Source organism: Rattus norvegicus, chromosome 6, assembly GCF_021556685.1.
Source record: "Rattus norvegicus strain SHRSP/BbbUtx chromosome 6, alternate assembly SHRSP_T2T, whole genome shotgun sequence".
NCBI classification, from domain to species: domain Eukaryota; kingdom Metazoa; phylum Chordata; class Mammalia; order Rodentia; family Muridae; genus Rattus; species Rattus norvegicus.
Window position 1 is genome coordinate 141,720,316 of NC_141539.1, and position 21,142 is coordinate 141,741,457.

The 21,142-nt window shown below is 38.0% G+C and overlaps 1 protein-coding gene across 1 annotated transcript; it reads right to left on the reverse strand.

Annotated features, from left to right (window-relative positions):
- Window positions 1-6,629: 6,629 nt before the first annotated feature.
- Window positions 6,630-18,070, reverse strand: LOC503090 (uncharacterized). Its single transcript, XM_087555022.1, has 5 exons — window positions 18,014-18,070; window positions 14,291-14,353; window positions 13,979-14,211; window positions 11,610-11,666; window positions 6,630-8,226 (listed from the first exon to the last, which is right to left on the reverse strand). The coding sequence occupies exons 1-5, from the start codon at window positions 18,068-18,070 to the stop codon at window positions 8,208-8,210; spliced, it is 429 nt and encodes a 142-aa protein (XP_087411148.1). The 3' UTR covers window positions 6,630-8,207.
- Between the last annotated feature and the right edge of the window lie 3,072 nt (window positions 18,071-21,142).

Sequence of the window (21,142 nt, forward strand, 5' to 3'; positions counted from 1 at the left end):
CATTCATGGAACTTTGTATATTTGTATGGTATCAGTGATGAAAAGTAATAATCACCTCTGCTATAAACCTGGTTACCAAAAATACTTACCTCCTTATAGTTTATTTGTTGCAACAATGGCACAAATGTTATGGGGTAAATTGTAGGGAGCGGCACATATAGATAAAAGATGGCACTGACATCTGGTGGTCGTTTGTGGTTAACACCCACAAAGCACATGTCCTGGCATCTCTCTGGCAGCTTCAGGCTGGAGTGATATTCATGCTAATGAGGTATTTCATGCTCCACCAATCCCTAGAGGACAAGTATATAGCCATAGCCTGTTTTGTATATAAGACTGGTGCCTTTGTTGCTCGGGGTCCCTGTATCAACAAGAGGTGTTCCTGCAATAAAGGCTGTTGAGAAGAATCCAACGGTATTGTGTCTTCCTTGGTGGACAAGGTAGGTGTTGCAGTAAATCATTTATTCTTGAAGAAATTTAAGGTATACAGTTAGAAGACTTGGATGATACTGCTGTGGTTGCCAAGAGCCTATGGAAAGAAAATAGTGTGCATGTGAGAAATTAAAGGTTATTTTTCTCATAAAGTAATATACTAATAAGATGAGTTTTATTTACATAACCATATATACACTTAAGTCTTCATGCTACACAGACATCATTTGGAATATTTATTCCATTTCAACTGTTATTCCTTTTCCAGGGTTCCCCTCTGGAAACCTCCCATACCATACACCATCACCCTACTTCATGAGGGTGCACACACACACAAACACCCCCCACACACACACACAGCCTCCTGCCTCCCTGCCCTGACACAACACCTGCAGGGCACACCTACATTGCAATATCCAGCCTTCAGACATCCAAGGACTTCACCTCCCTCTCATGTCTAACAAGACCACCCTGTGCTACATATGTGGCTGGATTCATGGGTCACTCCATGTATAATCTTTGGTTGGCAGTTTAATCCCTTGGAGCTGTTGGGGTTTTGGTTGTCTTATACTGTTTTGTTTTTTCCCTATGGGGTTGCAAACCTCTTCAGGTCCTTCAGTCCTTTTTCTAACTCCTTCATTGAGATCCCTGTTGTCAGTTCATTAATTGGCTTCAAGCATTTTCCTATGCATTGGTCAGACAGAGCCTCTCACGAGACAGCTCTATCCTGTCACCATTCATTTCTTAACATCCACAATACTGTCTGCATTTGTTATCCGTGTATGGGATGGATTCCCCAGGTGTGGCAAGGAGTTATCGGACTGTTTAGGTGATTTACCTGATCCTGATTTAACTTTGTTGCCTGGTGTCTGCCTCTAAAACTGACCACTTAATCCAGATTTTCCAGTTTTGTTGAATATAGACTACTATAGTAAGACCTGATGATATTTTAGATTTTCCCAGTTTCTGTTGTTATGTCTCCATTTATATTCCTTGTTTTATCCAGTTTTATTTGGATTTCTATTTACATTTTGTTATCCCCTTTCCTGGTTTCCCATCCATAAACCCCCTGTTCCGTCCTCTTTCCCCCTTCTTCTATGAGGCTGTTCCCTTATGAATTCTCCCACCCTTTCCTTCCTGCTAGTCTCCTGTCAGTAAGCTGTTCTAGACATCAGCAATAGTGACTGGGTTTGGTATCTGCATAAGGGCTGGATCTCCAGAAGGGCACTCTCTGTGTGACATTTCCAGAAGGTTCTGCAGAACTATTTGTCCCTGTATTTCCTCCAGTGATTATTTTTCAACTTTTTAAGAAGGAAGGAAGCATCCATACTTTAGTCCTACTTCTTCTTGAACTTCATGTTGACTGTGGATTGTATCTTGGGTAACCGGACCTTTACAGCTAATATCCACTTATCAGTGAGTGCATACCATTTGTGGATTTTTTGTGATTGCATTGCCTCACTGTGGATGATAATTTACAGTTCCATCCATTTGCCTAAGAATTTAATAAAATCATTCTTTTTAATAGCTGAGTAGTACTCATTTCCTGCCATCTACTACTCTTGGGTGTATTTGCTTCTTTTTATTTTAGAACATTAAATGAACTATCAAGCTGCTCTTGTACACTATCTCCAGTTTCTGTTTTGAGGCATTCAGAGCTGAGTTTTCCTCTTAGCACTCCTATCACAGAGTCCCATAAATTGAAGTATGTTGTGCCTTCATTTTCATTATATTCTGAAAAGTCTTTAATATCATTCTTTATTTCTTCCTTGACCAAGTTATCACTGAAAAGTGAATTGTTCAACTTCTGTGTATATATGGACTATCTGTCCTTTTGTTGCTATTGAAGACCAGCCTTAGTCCTTGGTGATCTGGTGAAATGCATGGGAAGGGTCTGTCTTTTCCTTTTTTGACAACTTTGGTTGAAATATGATTTTAACTGATATTACAATGGCTACTCAAGCGTGTTTATTAGGATCATTTGCTTGAAAAAAATTGTTTTCCAGCCTTTTACTCTGAGGTAATATATATCTTTGTCACTAACGTGTGTTTCTGGTATGCAAGGAATATTCGATCCTCTTTACATATCCAGTGTTTTAGTCAATATCTTTGTATTGGGGATCTGACTTCATTGATATTAAGGGATATTAACTAATAGTGATTGTTGCTTCCTGTTACTTTTGTTGTTAGAGGTGAAATTATGCTCATGCGCCTCTCTTCTTTTTTGTTTGTTGCAAGGGAATTACTTTTTTGCTTTTTCTAGGGTATAGTTTCACTGCTTCTATTGGGGTTTCTTTTAAACATGCATTTAATATTTGTCATATAAATAAGGGTCATATGTAATGAAAGAAATACATATGTGCCATATTAAGTAACAGCAGATAGGTACTTCTAATGGTAAATTTAGTATAAATGTATTATAAAAGTGGCTTTAAAAATTTACACTTCTACCAGCAATGGAGGATTGTTCTTTCTCACCAACATAAACTGTCACTTATACTTTTAATCTTTACCATTATGAAATGTGTAAAATGGAATCTCAGAATCCTTAAGGTTTGAAATTCACTGTTGACTAAGGGGAATGAAAATTTATGTGCTTATCTACCATTTTTGATTCCTTTGTTGAGAATTCTGTTTAGCCCTACAACTCAGTTTATAATCAGATTATTTGTTTGCAGATATCTGATTTTGAGACACAGGTAATTTGAACATAAAACTTCTCTGAAATATGGAGTTGGTGAAGGTCCTTTTCCATCTGGCACCTGCTGTTTTGTCTATTAATGGTGTTCTTTGCCTTACAAGATCTCTCAGTTTCATGAAGTTCAATTTTTTTATTGTGGCTCTCAGCACCTGTGCAATTGATGTTTTATTCATGATGCTGTCTCCTGTGCCAATTTGTTCTAAGCTATACCCCACATTCTCTTCTTTATTCTTAATATAGGTGGTTTCCTATTGAGGTATTCATTTCTTCAAGTTTGTCTTGAGTATGGTTCATAGGAACATATGTGCTTTCTTCTGCACACAGACCTGAATTTCACTGGCCCTGTTCATTGGCGGTGCTTTGTTTTATTTGTTATGTATTTCTGGCTTCATTTTCAAAAACAAAGTGTTCATAAATTTATAGATATACATTGGAGCTTCAATTCAATTCCATTTGTCAAACTTTCTTCTTTTATTACATTAATATGCAGTTTTTATTACTTTTGAAATACTTAAAATACAATGCACACTTTAGTTCTGTGTTATACATTGAAGTCAAGCAAACTGGTGCCTTGATAACTGTTAATTTATTCTACAGAATTGTTTCAGCTTTTCAGAATTTTTGTTTATTTGGTTGTTTTCTATTTAAATTTGAGTGTTGTACATTCAAGTTCAGTAAAGAATTGTGTTGAAATTTAAATGAATATTGCATTGCATCTAGAGACTGTTTTTGGTAGTTTGACCAGTATTTCTATGTTAATTCTACCAATCTAAAAGCATGACAGATCATTGCATTGTCTGATAATTTCTTAAACGTTTTCTTCAAAGACTTTCAGTTGCTTTTTTTAAATAATTGTTACATTTATTTACACATACATACATATATCTATATTATTTTTATATTCATTCTACTTTCCTTAGACTCCAGATTTTATTCCCATCCTGTCCACTGTCTGACTGTTTGCTGTGTCATGCCTCTTCCTCATGCCCATGTCTCCAGTAGGATTTCTCCATCCCTTCAACCCCCACTGCAGCAGACCTCTAAACTCCCTGGGACATATAGTTTCTTGAGATGCTTCTTTTCTGGGTGAACCCGGACCTGGCAGTCCTCTGCTGTATATGTGTTAGGGGCCACATGTCAGCTGGTCTATGCTGCCTGGTCAATGGTACAGTATCTGAGAGATCTCAGGAGTCCAGGCTAATTGATACTGCTGGTCCTTCTACCATGTCACCCTTCTCCTTAGCTTCTTCCAGCTTTTTCATCATTCAACTACAGTGGTAGGCAGCTTCTGTCTTTAGGCTGTGTGCAAATCTCTGCATCTGACTCTTTCAGCTGCTTGATGCATCTTTCAGAAAGCATTCATGAAAGGCCAGTTTTGTGAGTGCTCCATTGGTCTCAGTAATATATTCAGGACTTGGGTCCTCCTCATGAGTTGTATCTCACATTGCGATGGTCCATGGAATTTCTTTTCCTCAGATTCCTCTCCATTTCTAACCCTGCAGTGCTTTTAGAGATGAACAATTATGGGCCATAATTTTGACTGTGGGGTGGCAACTCCGTCCCTGACTTACTGCCCTGTCTTTTGGCTATAAGTGGGCTCTACAAGTTCCCTCCCTCCACTGTATAACATGTAAGATACCTCACTATGCCATAGGGGCACATGTTACAATATGTTGAGAGTAGCCTTGTTTGTGTTAGCCAGGAACTGGAAACAACTCCGGTGTCCCAGAACAGAAGAATTGATACAGAAAATGTGGTTCATTAACACAAGGGGATATTGCTCAACTATTAAAGATCGGGCCATCCTGAGTTTGATAGACAAATGAACTAGAAAATACATGAAGTGTGGTAACTCACACCCAAAAAGAAATACATAGTATGTACTAAGTAATAGGTGGCTATTAGCCAAAGAAGAACAGAATACCTCAGATACAGTCCACAGAATTCAAAAAGTTCAACAAGCTGAAGAGCTTGAGTAAGGACACCTCAGTCCCACTTAGGAGGAAGAAGAAAAATATCTCAGGGGAGACAGAATGAGGGACTTAGGAGGTGAAGGGACAGGAGGGAGGGGGAAGATAATGACATGATCTCATATTGGGTAGTGGGAAAGGACTGAAGCTGTGACATCCAGCATATAGTACGGAAATAGGCAATCGCAGGGATTAGGAATTTGTGGGAACCTCAAGAATGTAAAAGAGACATGGAAGATGAAAGACTTTCATGACTAAAAGGGTGAAGGACGTAGAAGACTTTAAGTTTTTGTCATACAGGTTTTCTACTTGCTTATCTAGAGCTTTACCAAGCTTTTCATTTTCCAGTTGAGAAATTCATTTGAGTATGAGATTAACTGTCTTCATGGTGAGTGAGAAAGCCTTCAATTTTGTAATGTATGTCTCTGAAGCATTTCATGGATAATAATATATGTATAATTAGAAATGACAGAAGAAATCTGTGTTAGATAATGTGTTCTTCCAGACAGGGACTCACCAGGAGATGATTTCTTTGTGTTCAAAGGGGTTAAGTGAGAAGAGTACGTGAGCCATAGAGACAGGAATAAACAGTCTCTGCACCCATTCCTCAGGTTCTGCACAACCAATTATTTAGATGTTTTACTTTCAATGATTCATGTCAGAAACATTTATTAATACCATTTGTAACATTGTAGAAAACTATAAAGGTTATCAGGGAAGTGGCACCCACCAAAGAGCACCAAGGGAAACAGCAATTTTAGTCACACAGGACTTTCTCCTCAAGGAAAGAAGTCAAATCAAATACATACACTCCAAACAGAAAGCTGAGAGAAAAGGTTCTTAACAGCCTGATGAGCTTTTTGCTACCTATAGGGACAGAATGTACACTAATTGCACAGAATGATTATCCCAGACTCTTCTAGCATTAGATTATTACACATCCTTAAGAGAGGTGTCACATGTACTTTATGGCCCTCTGACCTGTACGCTGTTGGGCATAGACCACACATGGATTTAGACTTTGGCAAAATAACCTATCCTAATGGTTACAAGAACTTCATAAAATATTACCTTTAAGCCTTATTGTACAACTGGATTTGGAATGACTATGGAAATTACTGTTACCCGGAGACCCTTTTCCAAATTCTATTGTGTGGAAATATAGGTACAATAAACTACCTGTGCTTAGATTTCACAAAATCTGATCCATGTAAAGAAAATCAATTTATAACATGCCCTTATTATTATCTCTGCCCTTGCTCTGTTTCGCTCTACGACATCTGCAGAGATGTCCTCAAGAACTACAAGATTTTCTAGGAGAAACTATTCTGTGTACTTAGAGATTAATAATTTTGCTGAAATCACTGACACGTGTGTGGGCACACACACGCACACAAACATACACACCCACACACACACACACACACACACACACACACACAAACACACACACACACACACACGAACAGAGTGAAAGATGTAGGAGGAAGGGAGAGAGAGACAGAGAGAGACAGAGAGAGAGTCTAAAAGAAGCCAATATGCAAATATTTAATTATATATTTCACTACACATTAGCCTTACACATTTTACATTCATACTAAAGTACTTTAAGTCCTGTCATTGAAATAGACTTCGAACAATTTAAACAAAGACATGAAAGATAAATTCTAAGCATTGGACATATGGAAGATTAATACAACACAGATGTTGTCAAAATTCTTTGTTTAATCATTAGAATTAGTTTTCTGTTTACAGTTGAAAAACATTTATTCATTCAATATATTCATTTTCCTTCCCCAACACCTTCCTGATCTTCTCTCAGCTTGATTCTGTTTCTTTCTCTAATTATAAAGCAAACAGAAAATAAACATTATCTAAATAGAAAAAAAAACAAAGTAAGATAAAGGAAACGCCCAGAGATGGGAATAGTACAAACTGAATAAACAAGCAGAAGAGAAATATCAGCAAAAATCAACGCACAAGGAACCTATGTGGATGTAGATGCATTTCAATTCACAAATACTAATAGAAAAAAATGAAGCAACAGGTGTGCAAACAAGGTGTCCAAAAGAGTTGATGCTGTATCAGTACAGGTCTATAGTCTATAAAGGATACTGATTATAGGACCGATTACTGAGACTGCACAGGTAGTAAATATGAGAACAAATATTTTTGTATAATTGCAGAACCTACATCACTTAATGGATACATACATTGGTTGGTAAAGATGCTCATTGAAAAGTGATTAAATATTGTTTTCCATACTATGCGAATTATGTTTATGTAGCTCTGCATTCTGATATAAATATTTCTAATAACCTAAGAGACTGGAACATCTTCTGGAACACAGGCAGATTTAGGAATACACCAGAGGACACTTAATAATTAAGATAATGAAAGGAGTGTTTGTTCCTGGGTGTTAGTAATTTCAAATTCATAGTATGTTTTTCACAAATATTTCAGCGAAATGTTCTGGTGTCTGAGAATATACAATATTTTATCATACATCATCGCAGTTTTCTCTTTTTATCGTTTTAATGATTAAGAAACATGTCAGAGGAGGTAATTACTGATAAAGTCATTAAAGTGTTTTGGTGTACAGTAGAAGAACTTAAAGAAACATCACCTTATTGTTAGGTTACTTACACAAAGTTAAAAAAGGCACTGTAGGTCTGTGAGGAGAAGGCAAAAAGTAGACACTCAAAATGGTTATTTCTGAGGAAGTTAAATGCTATTCTTTTCTGTTATCTCAGTCCCAGGGAAACTTGCTGCTCCCCCTGGGTTTCTGACACACTCAAGATGTGGTTACAACACTGTGCCTTGCACAAAAACAGACTGCAGTGTCCTCAGATGTCAGGCTGCTGAGATCCATGTATGCTGTGCTGGAAGATATGTATACAGTAAGTATGGACTTGCTCTTGAACTTCTGATTATCGCCAGTACCACCATATCCAGCAAAAATCTGTCCAATCCACTCAATACTCTGTCCAGGTATCTCCTTGAACCAACTCATATAGCTATTGCTGAAGATGTAACCAGAAGTCTTGCAGGACAACTTCACTGAAGCACCAGGTTTTAACAGCTCAGCCCCAGACTGCTGCAGCTTAACTTGGGAGTAGACACCTGTGAAGAAAAGGCAAAGTGGATATCAATGTCACCTCAAGCCCTGTCTCTTCTTCAGATTTGGAAGTAGAGAGTCCCTTACCTGCAGCTACTGACAGGAGGAAGAGAAAGACCCAGCTCCATTCCTCGGTTATAGTCAGTGTGTCCAGGGACTGTGGAGAGGACACTGACCATATGGTGTTTTAGGCTGTGGAAATTCCTGTATTTGCTGCCACAGATTCAGGTAGTTTGCATATTCATGAGTAGGTTCCGTCTTAGATAAGGACCACATTCAGCAGAACTACTGGGGAAGTAGGACTAATGGAGGCAAATGGTTCAGGTTATCAGGACACTCTGTTCCAGATCCTAATCCTCTCTGAAGAATTACTTGCCATACACCTTCCCTGAGTCTTGAGCAGATACTGTGCATGTAACATCAGAAAATAAGTTCTCAGATTTCAGTTATTATACTGTGGCATCTCTGTGGGATAATTTATTGTGATTGATTTGCAGATGGTTGCTGTGATGGAGATGGAAAAATTCCCCGAATGGATAGCTTTTGAGGACTTAGATCCTTTGTTCAGATGTGTACAAACTCACTCAAATGAAGTAAACCTACAACAAAAATCTTTATTAATTAATGATTATTTTATCAATATCATTAATGAGTAAATTGTGAAATTGTGCTATATATGTGTCAACAAATGATTTCATGCTTAAATCATATATATTAACTTTTCATCAGTAGGAATTAAGAAACTCGTATTACTTTTGGGAAAATGGATGCAAATGGAAAAAATGTGTTACTTAAAACAGTCTCAGAAACACCGGCATTAAATGAGACTCTTATTAGTAACTTTTAGATATTCCATAGTTATATATACTTATATCTGCAAATACATAAAAGTGCATCAGTTAAATTCTCTTCTTTGAAAAGGGAGACTAGTGTGGAATGATGTTACAGGAGAAATATGCACAGTGTACAATATACAATTGTATGAAGATTCTAGACATATATGAAGTTGCTTTTTTTTTACTTCATGAGGGTTTTTATTCTTTGAAACTTTCAATCAGGTATGACATTTATTATGATCTACCATTACTCAGTATTCTCACAACTCTCTACTGCAGTCAGGTCCTTAGAGTTCCTCTCCGTACATATCAAAATGGAGGTTCCAAGATCCTTACCTCTTCTCTTTCGTTACTTAGTAACCCAGTGACTACAAAGAGAAAAAGGCACTAGATGTGCATAATGAACCTACAGAAACCTTCCCCCAAAGAGATATTAAATTCTTCCTTTCAGTCATCAGATATCAAAAGACTTTCATCTTGATGGGAGTCCTCATAAATTTTATCCCATTCACAATATATTTCTTTAATTGTTATATTAATTTTAGTTGGGAGAACAAGGTACATATGCACAAAGTGGATATGTTAACCTCGGAAAACTACTAAACAACTGAATTGTAAGGGATATAACTGCTATTGGTATCTTTACCAGTACACAGACACTTTTCTTGCAGAGCAATTTAAGTATCTTTCATTTGGTAATTTCACTGTTATGATTTGTATGGGTCTTGTGCTGGTAAATATAGCTCCTTGGAGTTCATATATGCAATAAGAAAAGGTGATCTTATGGAGTTAGAACTTTGTATATTTCATCCCCATTCTATATATCTTAATTCTTTGCCAGTTTTGTCTTTGATTTTTTGATAAGAGGTTGATACCATTGAATTCTCTGTTACTGAATATTCTCTCAGTAATTCTCACTATTTTGACTAGTCCTGAAAGACAGCATCAATTATTATACACTGAACACAGAAGTTACTGTGGTCTAGGCTATAACAACCTACTGAATGTAAACATACATATTTATAAGGCAGTTTGACTACACGATCTTTACCAATATAATTAATGTATAACAGAGACTATATTATCTCTAACCTTGGGCTTTTGACAGCATTTACCTGGCATGAAGTACCAGTGATCTAAAATCTATGAAAATTCACCAAAAATAATAAATAAAATTATTAAGTGTCCCAGCAACATTCCTCTCAATCATGTACCAAGTGATTCCATATCTTATTATAGTGACACTTGCACATTCATGTCTATCTACCAAACATTATTCACAGCATGTAGAAGAAGGGATCATCTTAGATTTCCAATACAACATGTATAAAAATGACAAAGCTGTACAGATAGAAAAGGAAAAAAAAACTAACTGGTAATCATGAACTATGTAATATATACTTATCTGCATAGAACTGGAAAGATATGCTGAATGTGGTCACCTATGTGCATAAGTCAAGGGGCTCATGATTTCACTAATATGTATTCCAATATTTGTATATTTTTTAATATGTTAAATTGTAGAATTCTAGAGATTAGTATTTGTCAATCTGAAATCTGTCCTAGAAGAATGCACCAGCCAGAAGTGGAGTTTAAGCATTTTGTTTTAACTGGTGGGTTACTTGCATAGGTAGACATTGCTTCTTCCAGAATTCATGATTTATTAATTTTATGTACCAGTGTCAGACTTATGAAAATTTATCAGTTAATGGTCAAAAAGATCCTATAGGTTCCCAAACAAATATGAGGAATTTACATAGCTGTTGATCTCCATATAACTGCATAGTTAGAACACATTTCTTAAAATTAATTTAAAATTAAACTGACTTGTATTATGAGTATTCCAAGCTTTTTGCCTAATATCCACTTATCAGTGAGTACATACCCTTTTTGTACTTTTGTGACTGGGTCAATACACTCAGGCTGTTATTTTCTAGGTCCATCCATTTGCCTGCAAATTTCATGAAGTCATTGTTTTTAATATCTGAGTAGTACATATATATATATATATATATATATATATATATATATTATATTATATTATATTTTTTTCATACATTCCTCTGTTGTGAGGCATCAGGGTTGTATCCAGCTTCTGGCTATTATAAATACATCTTCTATGATTGTATTAGAGCCATCTGCCCTTGCTATTTGTTGGAGCATATTTTGGGTATATGCCCACGAGTGGAATAGCTGGGTCCTCATGTTATATACCATATGAAGCTCGAGAAGGAGAAAGTTCAATGTGTGGATGCTTCAGCCCTAAAAAGAATGCTGAAGAAAATAGTCAGAGGAAAGGAGGGACCTGGGAGAGAAAGAGTAGGGGGCATGAAAAAGAGGTGCAGGACCAGGTGAGGAAGATATACATTGGGTCAGGAAATTAAACAGATGTTTGTAGCAGTGTGGGGTGGGGTATTGGGTGAAGGAATTAGAAAGTACAAGATGCCTATACAGGAAGAAGCTCAGAGGATGCAGGGGATGACAAGAAATGAAATACCCAACAAGGGGGACAGAAAACCTGTAGAGAAAATATCCACAAGTGAGGCGTGTACCTTGATTGAAGGATGGGTCCATCAGCCCATATCAAAAATATTACGACCGAATTGCTCCTGCATAAAGGAAATACAAAGAAAAAGAGTTGAGCAAAGACTGAAGAAAAGGCCATCTGGAAACTTCCCCACCTGAGCATTCATCCCATATGCAGACACCAAATTCAGACGTTATTGCTTACACTAAAATGTGCTTGCTGAGAGGGGCCACATATGGATGTCTCCTGAGAGGCTCTGCCAGACACTGACCATTATAGATGTGGATGCTTGCAGCCAACTATTGGTCTGAGCAAGGGTAGCACAATAGTTAGAGGATTGACTGTAGGTGCTGAAGGGATTTGCATTCCCATAAGAACATCAATATGACCCAACCAAATGCCACAGAGCTCCCAAGGACTAAACCACAAAGCAAAGAGTACACATGGACGAACCTATGGTTAGAGTTACATATGAAATAGAGGATTACCTTATCTAGGAAAAAATGGGAGGGGAGGCCCTTGATCCTGCGAAGACTGTGTGCCCAAACATAAGTGAATGCTAGCATGATGAATTGAGAGTGGGTAGCTGTGTGGAACAGCAGCATCATAGAAACAAGAGGAAAGGGCATGGAATAGGAGATTTTCAGAAGGGAAATGGGAAGAGGGATAACATTTGAATCAGAAATAAATAAAATAGCCATTATTTTAACTGAAATGATTATAAGAGCCAGGATATGTGCAAAAGTGTCTTACAGACACAGTTGGACTGATGTACATATAAACTCACAGGGAATAAACATACATCTGTGAAGCATTTAACAGGGAATATTTTCTGTGTTTCAGTGTGGAGACATCACATATTGAAAAATGTGGGCACAGATCAGTTATAACACTTAAGGAAAAAAAAACACAGTGGAAACTTCTTCACACATACCTTATATGTCTACGGGGAATAATGATGTGATTGTACCCCTGCTGTTCATGATTTCCCGTGCAGATAGTTTTTTTCATTACTTACAAATGAAGTTGCAGGAGTGGAAGGAGAGGTTGTTGGGTGGAGCAAAATCCTCATTCAGACATTAGTGAGGGGGAAGAAAGCAGATGTAGGAGGGAGGGATTATTGAGGGCTCACCCAGAAGAAGGAAACCATTTGAGACATAAACAAATGGAATGATTAATAAAAAAATGAAGTTTCAATTTGGGATATTTAAAAACATAGTATATCCTTGTCATTTCATTGTTCACAAAGCTCAACTAAAGGGAGAAGTGTTTGTTGTTTACCTGGGGATATTAATATGTATCATACCGCAGATTGATTTTATGTTCTGTCAATATTACTGTGATATCCCTCCCAAATCCAGGTTCATTCTTGGTAGCAGTTTCATGCAGCTCTAACAGTTCTTATTTTCAAAAATATTAATGACAAGAGATAACAGGCTCTTTCCTGTCTTCATCAAGCTACACCTGGTGCAGAGTACCAGTGTCCAGAAGGACTACAATGGGTATTGAACTCAGATGAAGCCACCCATGTATCCATTAATTAGTTCCTGGAAACTCAGATATAGGAGTCAACATGAAAACTTGTTTCTAACCTCATTTTCAGTGATTGTCATTATGCTTACCTGTCTTTTAATGATTGCAAAGGAAAGTTCATGTTGTTCTCAACTAGTTTTAACTTGGATATTCTCACCTGAAAAATATTGAGCTAATTCACTTCTGCTCATGATAAAACAATCACTCCACATTTTTCAATAGCCACAGTAAAAGGACTTACACAATAATTGTACAGAGTAGTGGGAATATTTATAATATATTTATAATAATAATAATAATGATAATAATGATAATAATAACAATTGTAGCTGGACTTTTGGCTACTTTGTGGGTTCTATTTTCTTTTACCCTTCTTCATCTCTCCTCCTCTACCCTTTCAACCCCCTAAAACTAGGGAGGAGAGAAAGGATAGAGCAGAAAGGAAGCGACTTTATCCTTAGACTATTTTCTGCTAATTAGGGCCATCAAATTCCTTGGGGCAAGTTTAGTCTTGGAAGTCAGGATGTTCAATTTCCTCTCCTCATCATTTTGTGCACAACTTCTTGACGGACAGTAATCAACCACAACCCACTCTCTTGGGGCCCCAACATTCATATATCCTCTGACACATTCCTGGAATCCCAAATCTCGAATACTTACAGAAACTATCTTCAGCTGGTAAAATCACACCCCTGCTAGAGCATGAGGCAAATCACTGCCAGCTGCTGTGGAAAACTGAAGCAGCCTCATATCCCTCATCTGGGATTAACACGAAAACATGTAATGTTTCTGTATTTTTAAAGAGACAGAAATTCTCCCTACAATGGATAATAATAACAATAGCAACAATAATAACAATACCAGTCATGAAGGCGGGCCCTGCTGGACGGTGGTAAGATGGGTGTGTAGATCTGTTCACCACTCCTGTGCACGTCTGCAGCCTCGAGAACTGCCCTGCAGCTGCTCTCACCAAAGCCTCGTCTTTTCTGCTTCGCGGGGATAGACCCCAGACTTTCCAAATCATGATTGCGATGCAGAGCAAGTAGGGTGAAGGTAAGGAGAGGAAGACTGTGTTTTCCACCGGGCACCTGAGCCTGTAGAAAAGCTAATTCCAAGGCGCAGGAGGCAGTGTGTTACCTCACAGAGCCCGATGTCTGAGGCGGGGCTGGGAACAGAGCTGTCAGTCACTGGCCTCTGTTCCTCCCTCCTCTTTCCAAGTCGAAGCAAAACAGAATGCTGCGGAATTTAGGAGGCAGACAGTCCCACCAATGGGTCAGTACACCCCTCTAAGGTCTATAAAGATGGCAAGAGATACTGAGACATTGGGGATTTCCCCTTGGGGATTCCCAGACATCATGTTTGAGACTTGATCTTTTTCAGATAAAACATAACAACCTTTCATCCTTCACTTTTTTTTTTTTAATTAACTTGAGTATTTCTTATTTACATTTCGAGTGTTATTCCCTTTCCCGGTTTCCAGGCCAGCATACCCCTAATTCCTCCCCCTACCCTTCTTTATGGGTGTTCCCCACCCAACCTTCCCCCATTGCCGCCCTCCCCCCAACAATCTAGTTCACTGGGGGTTCAGTCTTAGCAGGAACAAGGGCTTCCCCTTCCACTGGTGATCTTACTAGAATATTCACTGCTACTTATGAGGTCAGAGTTCAGAGTCAGTCCATGTATAGTCTTTAGGTAGTGGCTTAGTCCCTGGAAGCTCTGGTTGCTTGGCATTGTTGTTCATAAGGGGTCTCGAGCTCCTTCAAGCTCTTCCAGTTCTCTCTCTGATTCCTTCAACGGGGGTCCCGTCCTCAGTTCAGTGTTTTGCTGCTGGCATTTGCCTGTGTATTGGCTGTATTCTGGCTGTGTCTTTCAGGAGCAAACTACATCAGGTTCCTGTAGGCCTGCACTTCTTTGCTTTATCCATCTTGTCTAATTGGGTTGCTGTATATGTATGGGCCACATGTGGGGCAGGCTCTGAATGGGTATTCCTTCTGTGTCTATTTTAATCTTTGCCTCTCTATTCCCTGCCAAGGGTATTCTTGTTCCCCTTTTAAAGAAGGAGGGAAGCATTCACATTTTGATCATCTGTCTTGAGTTTCATTTGTTCTAGGCATCTAGGGTAATTCAAGCATTTGGGCTAATAGCAACTTATCAATGGGTGCATACCATGTGTGTTTTTCTGTGATTGGGTTACCTCACTCAGCATGATATTTTCCAGTTCCAACCATTTGCCTACGAATTTCATAAAGTCATTGTTTTTGATAGCTGAATAATATTCCATTGTGTAGATGTACCATATTTTCTGTATCCATTCCTCTGTTGAAGGGCATCTGGGTTCTTTCCAGGTTCTGGCTATTATAAATAAGGCTGCTATGAACATAGTGGAGCACGTGTCTTTTTTATATGTTGGGGCATCTTTTGGGTATATGCCCAAGAGAGGTATAGCTGGATCCTCAGGCAGTTCAATGTCCAATTTTCTGAGGAACCTCCAGACTGATTTCCAGAATGGTTGTACCAGTCTGCAATCCCACCAACAATGGAGGAGTGTTACTCTTTCTCTGCATCCTTGCCAGCATTTGCTGTCCCCTGAGTTTTTGATCTTAGCCATTCTCACTGGTGTGAGGTGAAATCTCAGGGTAATTTTGATTTGCATTTCCCTTATGACTAAAGATGTTGAACATTTCTTTAGGTTCTTCTCAGCCATTCGGTATTCCTCAGCTGTGAATTAATGTTCAGCTCTGAACCCCATGTTTTAATAGGGTTACTTGTTTCCCTGCGGTCTAACTTCTTGACTTCCTTGTATATTTTGGACATAAGGCCTCTATCTATTGTAGGATTGGTAAAGATCTTTTCCCAATCTGTTGGTTGACATTTTGTCCTAACCACAGTGTCCTTTGCCTTACAGAAGCTTTGCAGTTTTATGAGACCCATTTGTCGATTCTTGATCTTAGAGCATAAGCCATTGGTGTTTTGTTCAGGAAATTTTTTCCAGTGCCCATGTGTTCCAGATACTGTCCTAGATTTTCTTCTATTAGTTTGAGTGGAGGTCTTTGATCCACTTGGACTTAAGCTTTGTACATGTTGATAAGCATGGATTGATCTGCATTCTTCTACATGTTGACCTCCAGGTGAACCAGCACCATTTGCTGAAAATGCTATCTTTTTTCCATTTGATGGTTTTGGCTCCTTTGTCAAAAATCAAGTGCCCATACGTGTGTGGGTTCATTTCTGGGTCTTCAATTCTGTTTCTTTGGTCTATCTGTCTGTCTCTGTACCAAGACCATGCAGTTTTTATCACTATTGCTCTGTAATATTGCTTAAGTTCAGGGATAGTGATTCCCCCTGAAGTCATTTTAATGTTGAGAATAGTTTTAGCTATCCTGGTTTTTTTGTTATTCCAGATGAATTTGCAAATTGTTCCGTCTAACTCTTTGAAGAATTGGATTGGTATTTTGTTGGGATTGCATTGAATCTGTAGATCGCTTTTGGTAGAATGGCCATTTTTACTATAATATTCCTGCCAATCCATGAGCATGGGTGATCTTTCCATCTTCTGAGGCCTTCTTCAATTTCTTTCTTCAGAGGCTTGAAGTTCTTATTGTACAGATCTTTTACTTGCTTGGTCACACCGAGGTACTTTATATTATTTGGGTCTAGTATGAAGGGTGTCGTTTCCTTAATTTCTTCTCGTCTTGTTTCTCTTTTGTGTAGAGGAAGGCTACTGATTCATTTGAGTTAATTTTATACCCAGCCACTTTGCTGATGTTGTTTATCAGCTTTAGTAGTTCTCTGGTGGAACTTTTGGGATCACTTAAATATACTATCATATCATCTGCAAATAGTGATATTTTGACTTCTTCCTTTCCGATCTGTATCCCCTTGACCTCCTTTTGTTGTCTCATTGCTCAGGCTAGAACATCAAGAACTATATTGAATAAGTAGGGAGAGAGTGGGCAGCCTTGTCTAGTCCCTGATTTTAGTGGGATTGCTTCAAGTTTCTCTCCATTTAGTTTAATGTAAGCAACTGGTTTGTTGTGTATGGCTTTTAGTATGTTTAGGTATGGGCCTTGAATTCCTATTCTTTCCAGGACTTTTATCATGAAGGGGTGTTGAATTTTGTCAAATATTTTCTCAGCATCTAATGAAATGATCATGTGTTTTACGTTGTAGCACATCAGGACCTGGCTGAGTCTGGAAAGATCAAACACTTTTGAAGGAAGTGCTGAGGTAGTTCTGTATTTAAAAAATGCATACTTAGTAAAACCCCTGCTCAGAGAAAATGAAAAGGTCAAGCCTGATTAAAGGTAGGAATTTAGACATCTGCAATGAGAATCACACTTGGATTGCAAGGGATTCTCAGAGACTAAGCCACTAACCAAATAGCATACATGGGCTGGTCTATGGCCCAAGGTACATATAAAACAGAAAACTGCTTTGTCTAATCTCAGTGAGAGAAAATCCCAATACTCATATAAAGAGGGAATTTTCCAGAAAAGGGTAACGCTGGGGCTGAGGTTTGTGGTTAGGTGGATAGGTGGGGAAGCACCCTCTCAGAGGCAACAGGAAGAGGAGATGGGGTGAAGAATTCATGAAGGGACAGACAAGAAGGATAGCAACATTTGGAATATAAATAAAACAATTTTAAGAAATTTAATAAAATAAAAGAGAAAATATATAACTGTGAAATGTTTAACGAAGAATCTATACTGTGCTTGCTTATTTAAAGGTCATTTGTAAATCACACCCAGTTCAGGTTAGTTAATAGGTTTGACAAAGGAAGCAATGGAAGATATACAGTCCTTCACACTCACCTCATTTCTCTATTAGAGATTATTGGCTCTGCTGTGGACAATGATGGTCCTGAGCTGCCATGTGGGTATGCTAGGTATGGCTTACCCTGACCTTGCCACAACTGCCCTGAGCAATAGCATGTCTCGGAAACTGCAGTGCCATAGAGCACAGCTACAGGAAATAAAGGCTCTTGCTTACTTGGAGAAGATGACTGCTGTTTCAGAGATTGAAGTTTCATTTTTTCTATATTATTAATAATGACCCCTAAAAGCCAGACTCCTACTTAGTAATGGTTGGCTCAAGCTATATAATTCCACACTTGCACTAAGGTGACAACAGGAGGGAATTGGGGCTTTGTTGCATTTATCAGTATAAACCTAGTGAAGACTCCCTGAAATCAGAAAAGAGCACAGCTCAGACAGAGCTCCTCTCACTCCAATGTATGCATCAATTAATTCCTACAACAGTCAAAGGATTTTCAGCAGAAACAGGATGAACCAAATAGGTACACACAGATAAATTAACAACTCCAGAAAAATATTTTCACCTTGAGAAGTAAAGAGAAATGAAGCAAATATGTTTTGTGACTCAACCTGTACTCTGTATACTGCATTTACATTTACATTCTCTTAATGCAATGAGCAGAGAGAAAGGTTCATGATACAAAAGGTATTCTCATAAATGAAAGTGGTGTCCAGAAAGTGTGGTACATCTACACAGTGGAGTACTACTCAGCTGTAAAAACAATGACTTCATGAAATTCACAGAAAAATATATGGAATTAGAAGATATCATCCTGAGTGAGGTAACCCATTCACACACACACACACACGCACACACACACACACAGAGAGAGAGAGAGAGATAGAGAGAGAGAGAGAGAGAGAGAGAGAGAGAGAGAGAGAGAGAGAACTGTATGCAGGCAATGATAAGAGGATTTAGACCCAAAGCTCAATTACCCAAGATACAATCCACAGACTACATGAAGCTCAAGTATAAGGAAAACCAAATTGTGGATGATCCAGTCTTTCTTGAAAGGGGAATCAAATATATTCATATTATAATATATGAAGACAATTTTTAAGAAGAGACTGAACATATGGCAATTCAGATCCTGCCCCACCTGGGGATCCAGCCCATATACATACAAAAAAACAAAAACAGACAGTATTCCTGACTCTAACAAGTACATGCTTATAGGAGCATTGTATAACTACTTCTTGAGAGGGTCAGCCAGAATGTGACAAATACACGGGTGAATGAAAGAAGCAAACCATTCACCTGGGAACAGGGTCCTCATTGGAGGAGTTATAGAAAGGACTGAAGGAGGTGAAATGTCTTGCAACGTCATAAGAATAACAATACCACCAACAAGAGCCCCCTCAGTCTTAACCACTACCCAAAGTGTACACATGGACAGACCCATCGCTCCAGGTTCATGTATAGCAGAGGATGTTGTTATTGGGCATCAATGGGAGGAGAAGCCCTTAGTCAGGTGAGGCTGTACACCCCCCAGCCCCCGGTGTAGAGGAATGTCAGGATGGGAAGACTGGAAGTAGATTGATTGGAGAGGGGGAACACCCTTATAGAAGTGGGAGGTTGATGTCATTGGAACTTTTGGAAGGAAAAACTGGAAAAGGGAATAATATTTGAAATGTAAATAAAAATCCAATAACAAAAGGAAGTCAAGTTAAAAGAAAAGCTACAAATTTTCAAACATGAGACATGAAACATCTAGTATCAACACCATCAGGAGCATCTGCAATTCTTCATGTACCTTCTTTCCATTGACAAGAGGGTTTTCCAAGATAGAAAGTAAGATTGTGATATGGGAGCTCAGTTCTTCATATGCCATCCACAGTGTTGAGCCCAGGCAGATCTACTGGGCAAGTGTAGGAAACCCAGTGTTAGGGTATTATCCAATGCCATGTGATGTTCTAGTTCAAGGAATTAGTAGGAAGAGAGAATCTGGGTATTTTATATCAACTGACTTTCATTATGCTGTGGTACTATTCACTCTTTTCTGTGCATATTTAATTTTTTAATTTAAATGTGTAATATCAAGCCATTATTTCATTTTTGTGATTCAGAATCAGAGATGAGAAGAAAGAAACTTAAAGACTGTCTTTGTAGCTAGCTGTACAGAATCCTGAAGTTGGAGAAGTGATGTCCTCACACCAAGAACATACTAAACTACCATGTACGTATGAATATGTACAATGTTTACTACAACATGCTGGATTTCAAGGTCCCCTTTAAATGTTTGTAGTGCTCTGGACTTTGCCTGGGATTAGCTTCATTACTGCCCTGTCTCATGATTCAAGGATGAGATTCTTTCAATCTGATGAGAGGTCTTAGGTTTTTCAACCAAAACCCATCCTAGGTTTCATGTTTACTACCAGAGCATTTTATTATCATGTTAAGAACCAGCATCAATAATGAATGGAGTTTTAGGAATTTTTTGTTAATGTGGAGATTTCAGAGATTAATATTATGATTACTTGTAAGGGATTCACATTCTTGACCTTCTTCCCAAACTCAAACATTAATGACTGGATACAATTACATCTCCTGAAATTAGATCTAACCCAGGTTAATAGACTTAAACATCATATAAATTTATGTCTGGTTGGTGCTGTACACTGTGCATATCTTGATTCCCACTCCTCATATAATCAAAATATAAAATGTTCTCCTCACATTAAAAAAATAGTAACATCATTTTCAATCTAAGTGTTTGTAAATTTCTTAAGGGATAATTGATTTTTCCATTTTATCTAACAATTGTTTCCCGTGCAGAGCTGCATCTGTCACATTTCACTGTGATAAACAGAGATGATCAGTCATGCCTTCAGCACTGATTGGAAATACATTAGGTAAACTCTCGCATTGAATATATCTAAGATATGGAATATTGAACAACATACCACTATAAAGTCATTCAGTGAAAATTTTAAAAAATTAGCTGCTCCAAATTTTCCTCAATATATTTTTAATATTTAAGAACTCATTGGCAGGGTGCTTAAAATCTATATTTATATTACATACTTAGAATAAATTTATGAAACACATAGAATTTTAATTTTGTTCCACAAGTTCCATATTTTTCCCCAGACTTTCAAATTGAGGCACAGAAGTACTCCTTTCCCATCTGAAAAATTCTGGAAAAATATCTTCATACATTGCAGCATATATCACATACTTAAATCACCATTTTATATATATATATATATA

What these genes read in the sequence shown, in the direction of transcription:
- LOC503090 (XM_087555022.1), bottom strand. Translation starts at nt 18,070, where the DNA reads ATGGCACTGCAGTTTCCGAGACATGCTATTGCTCAGGGCAGTTGTGGC. An exon ending in GGCCAGTGACTGACAGCTCT is followed by an intron (nt 14,212 to 14,290) that starts GTTCCCAGCCCC and finishes GCTTTTCTACAG; the next exon opens with GCTCAGGTGCCCGGTGGAAA. An exon ending in AGGGCCCGCCTTCATGACTG is followed by an intron (nt 11,667 to 13,978) that starts GTATTGTTATTA and finishes TCCTTTATGCAG; the next exon opens with GAGCAATTCGGTCGTAATAT.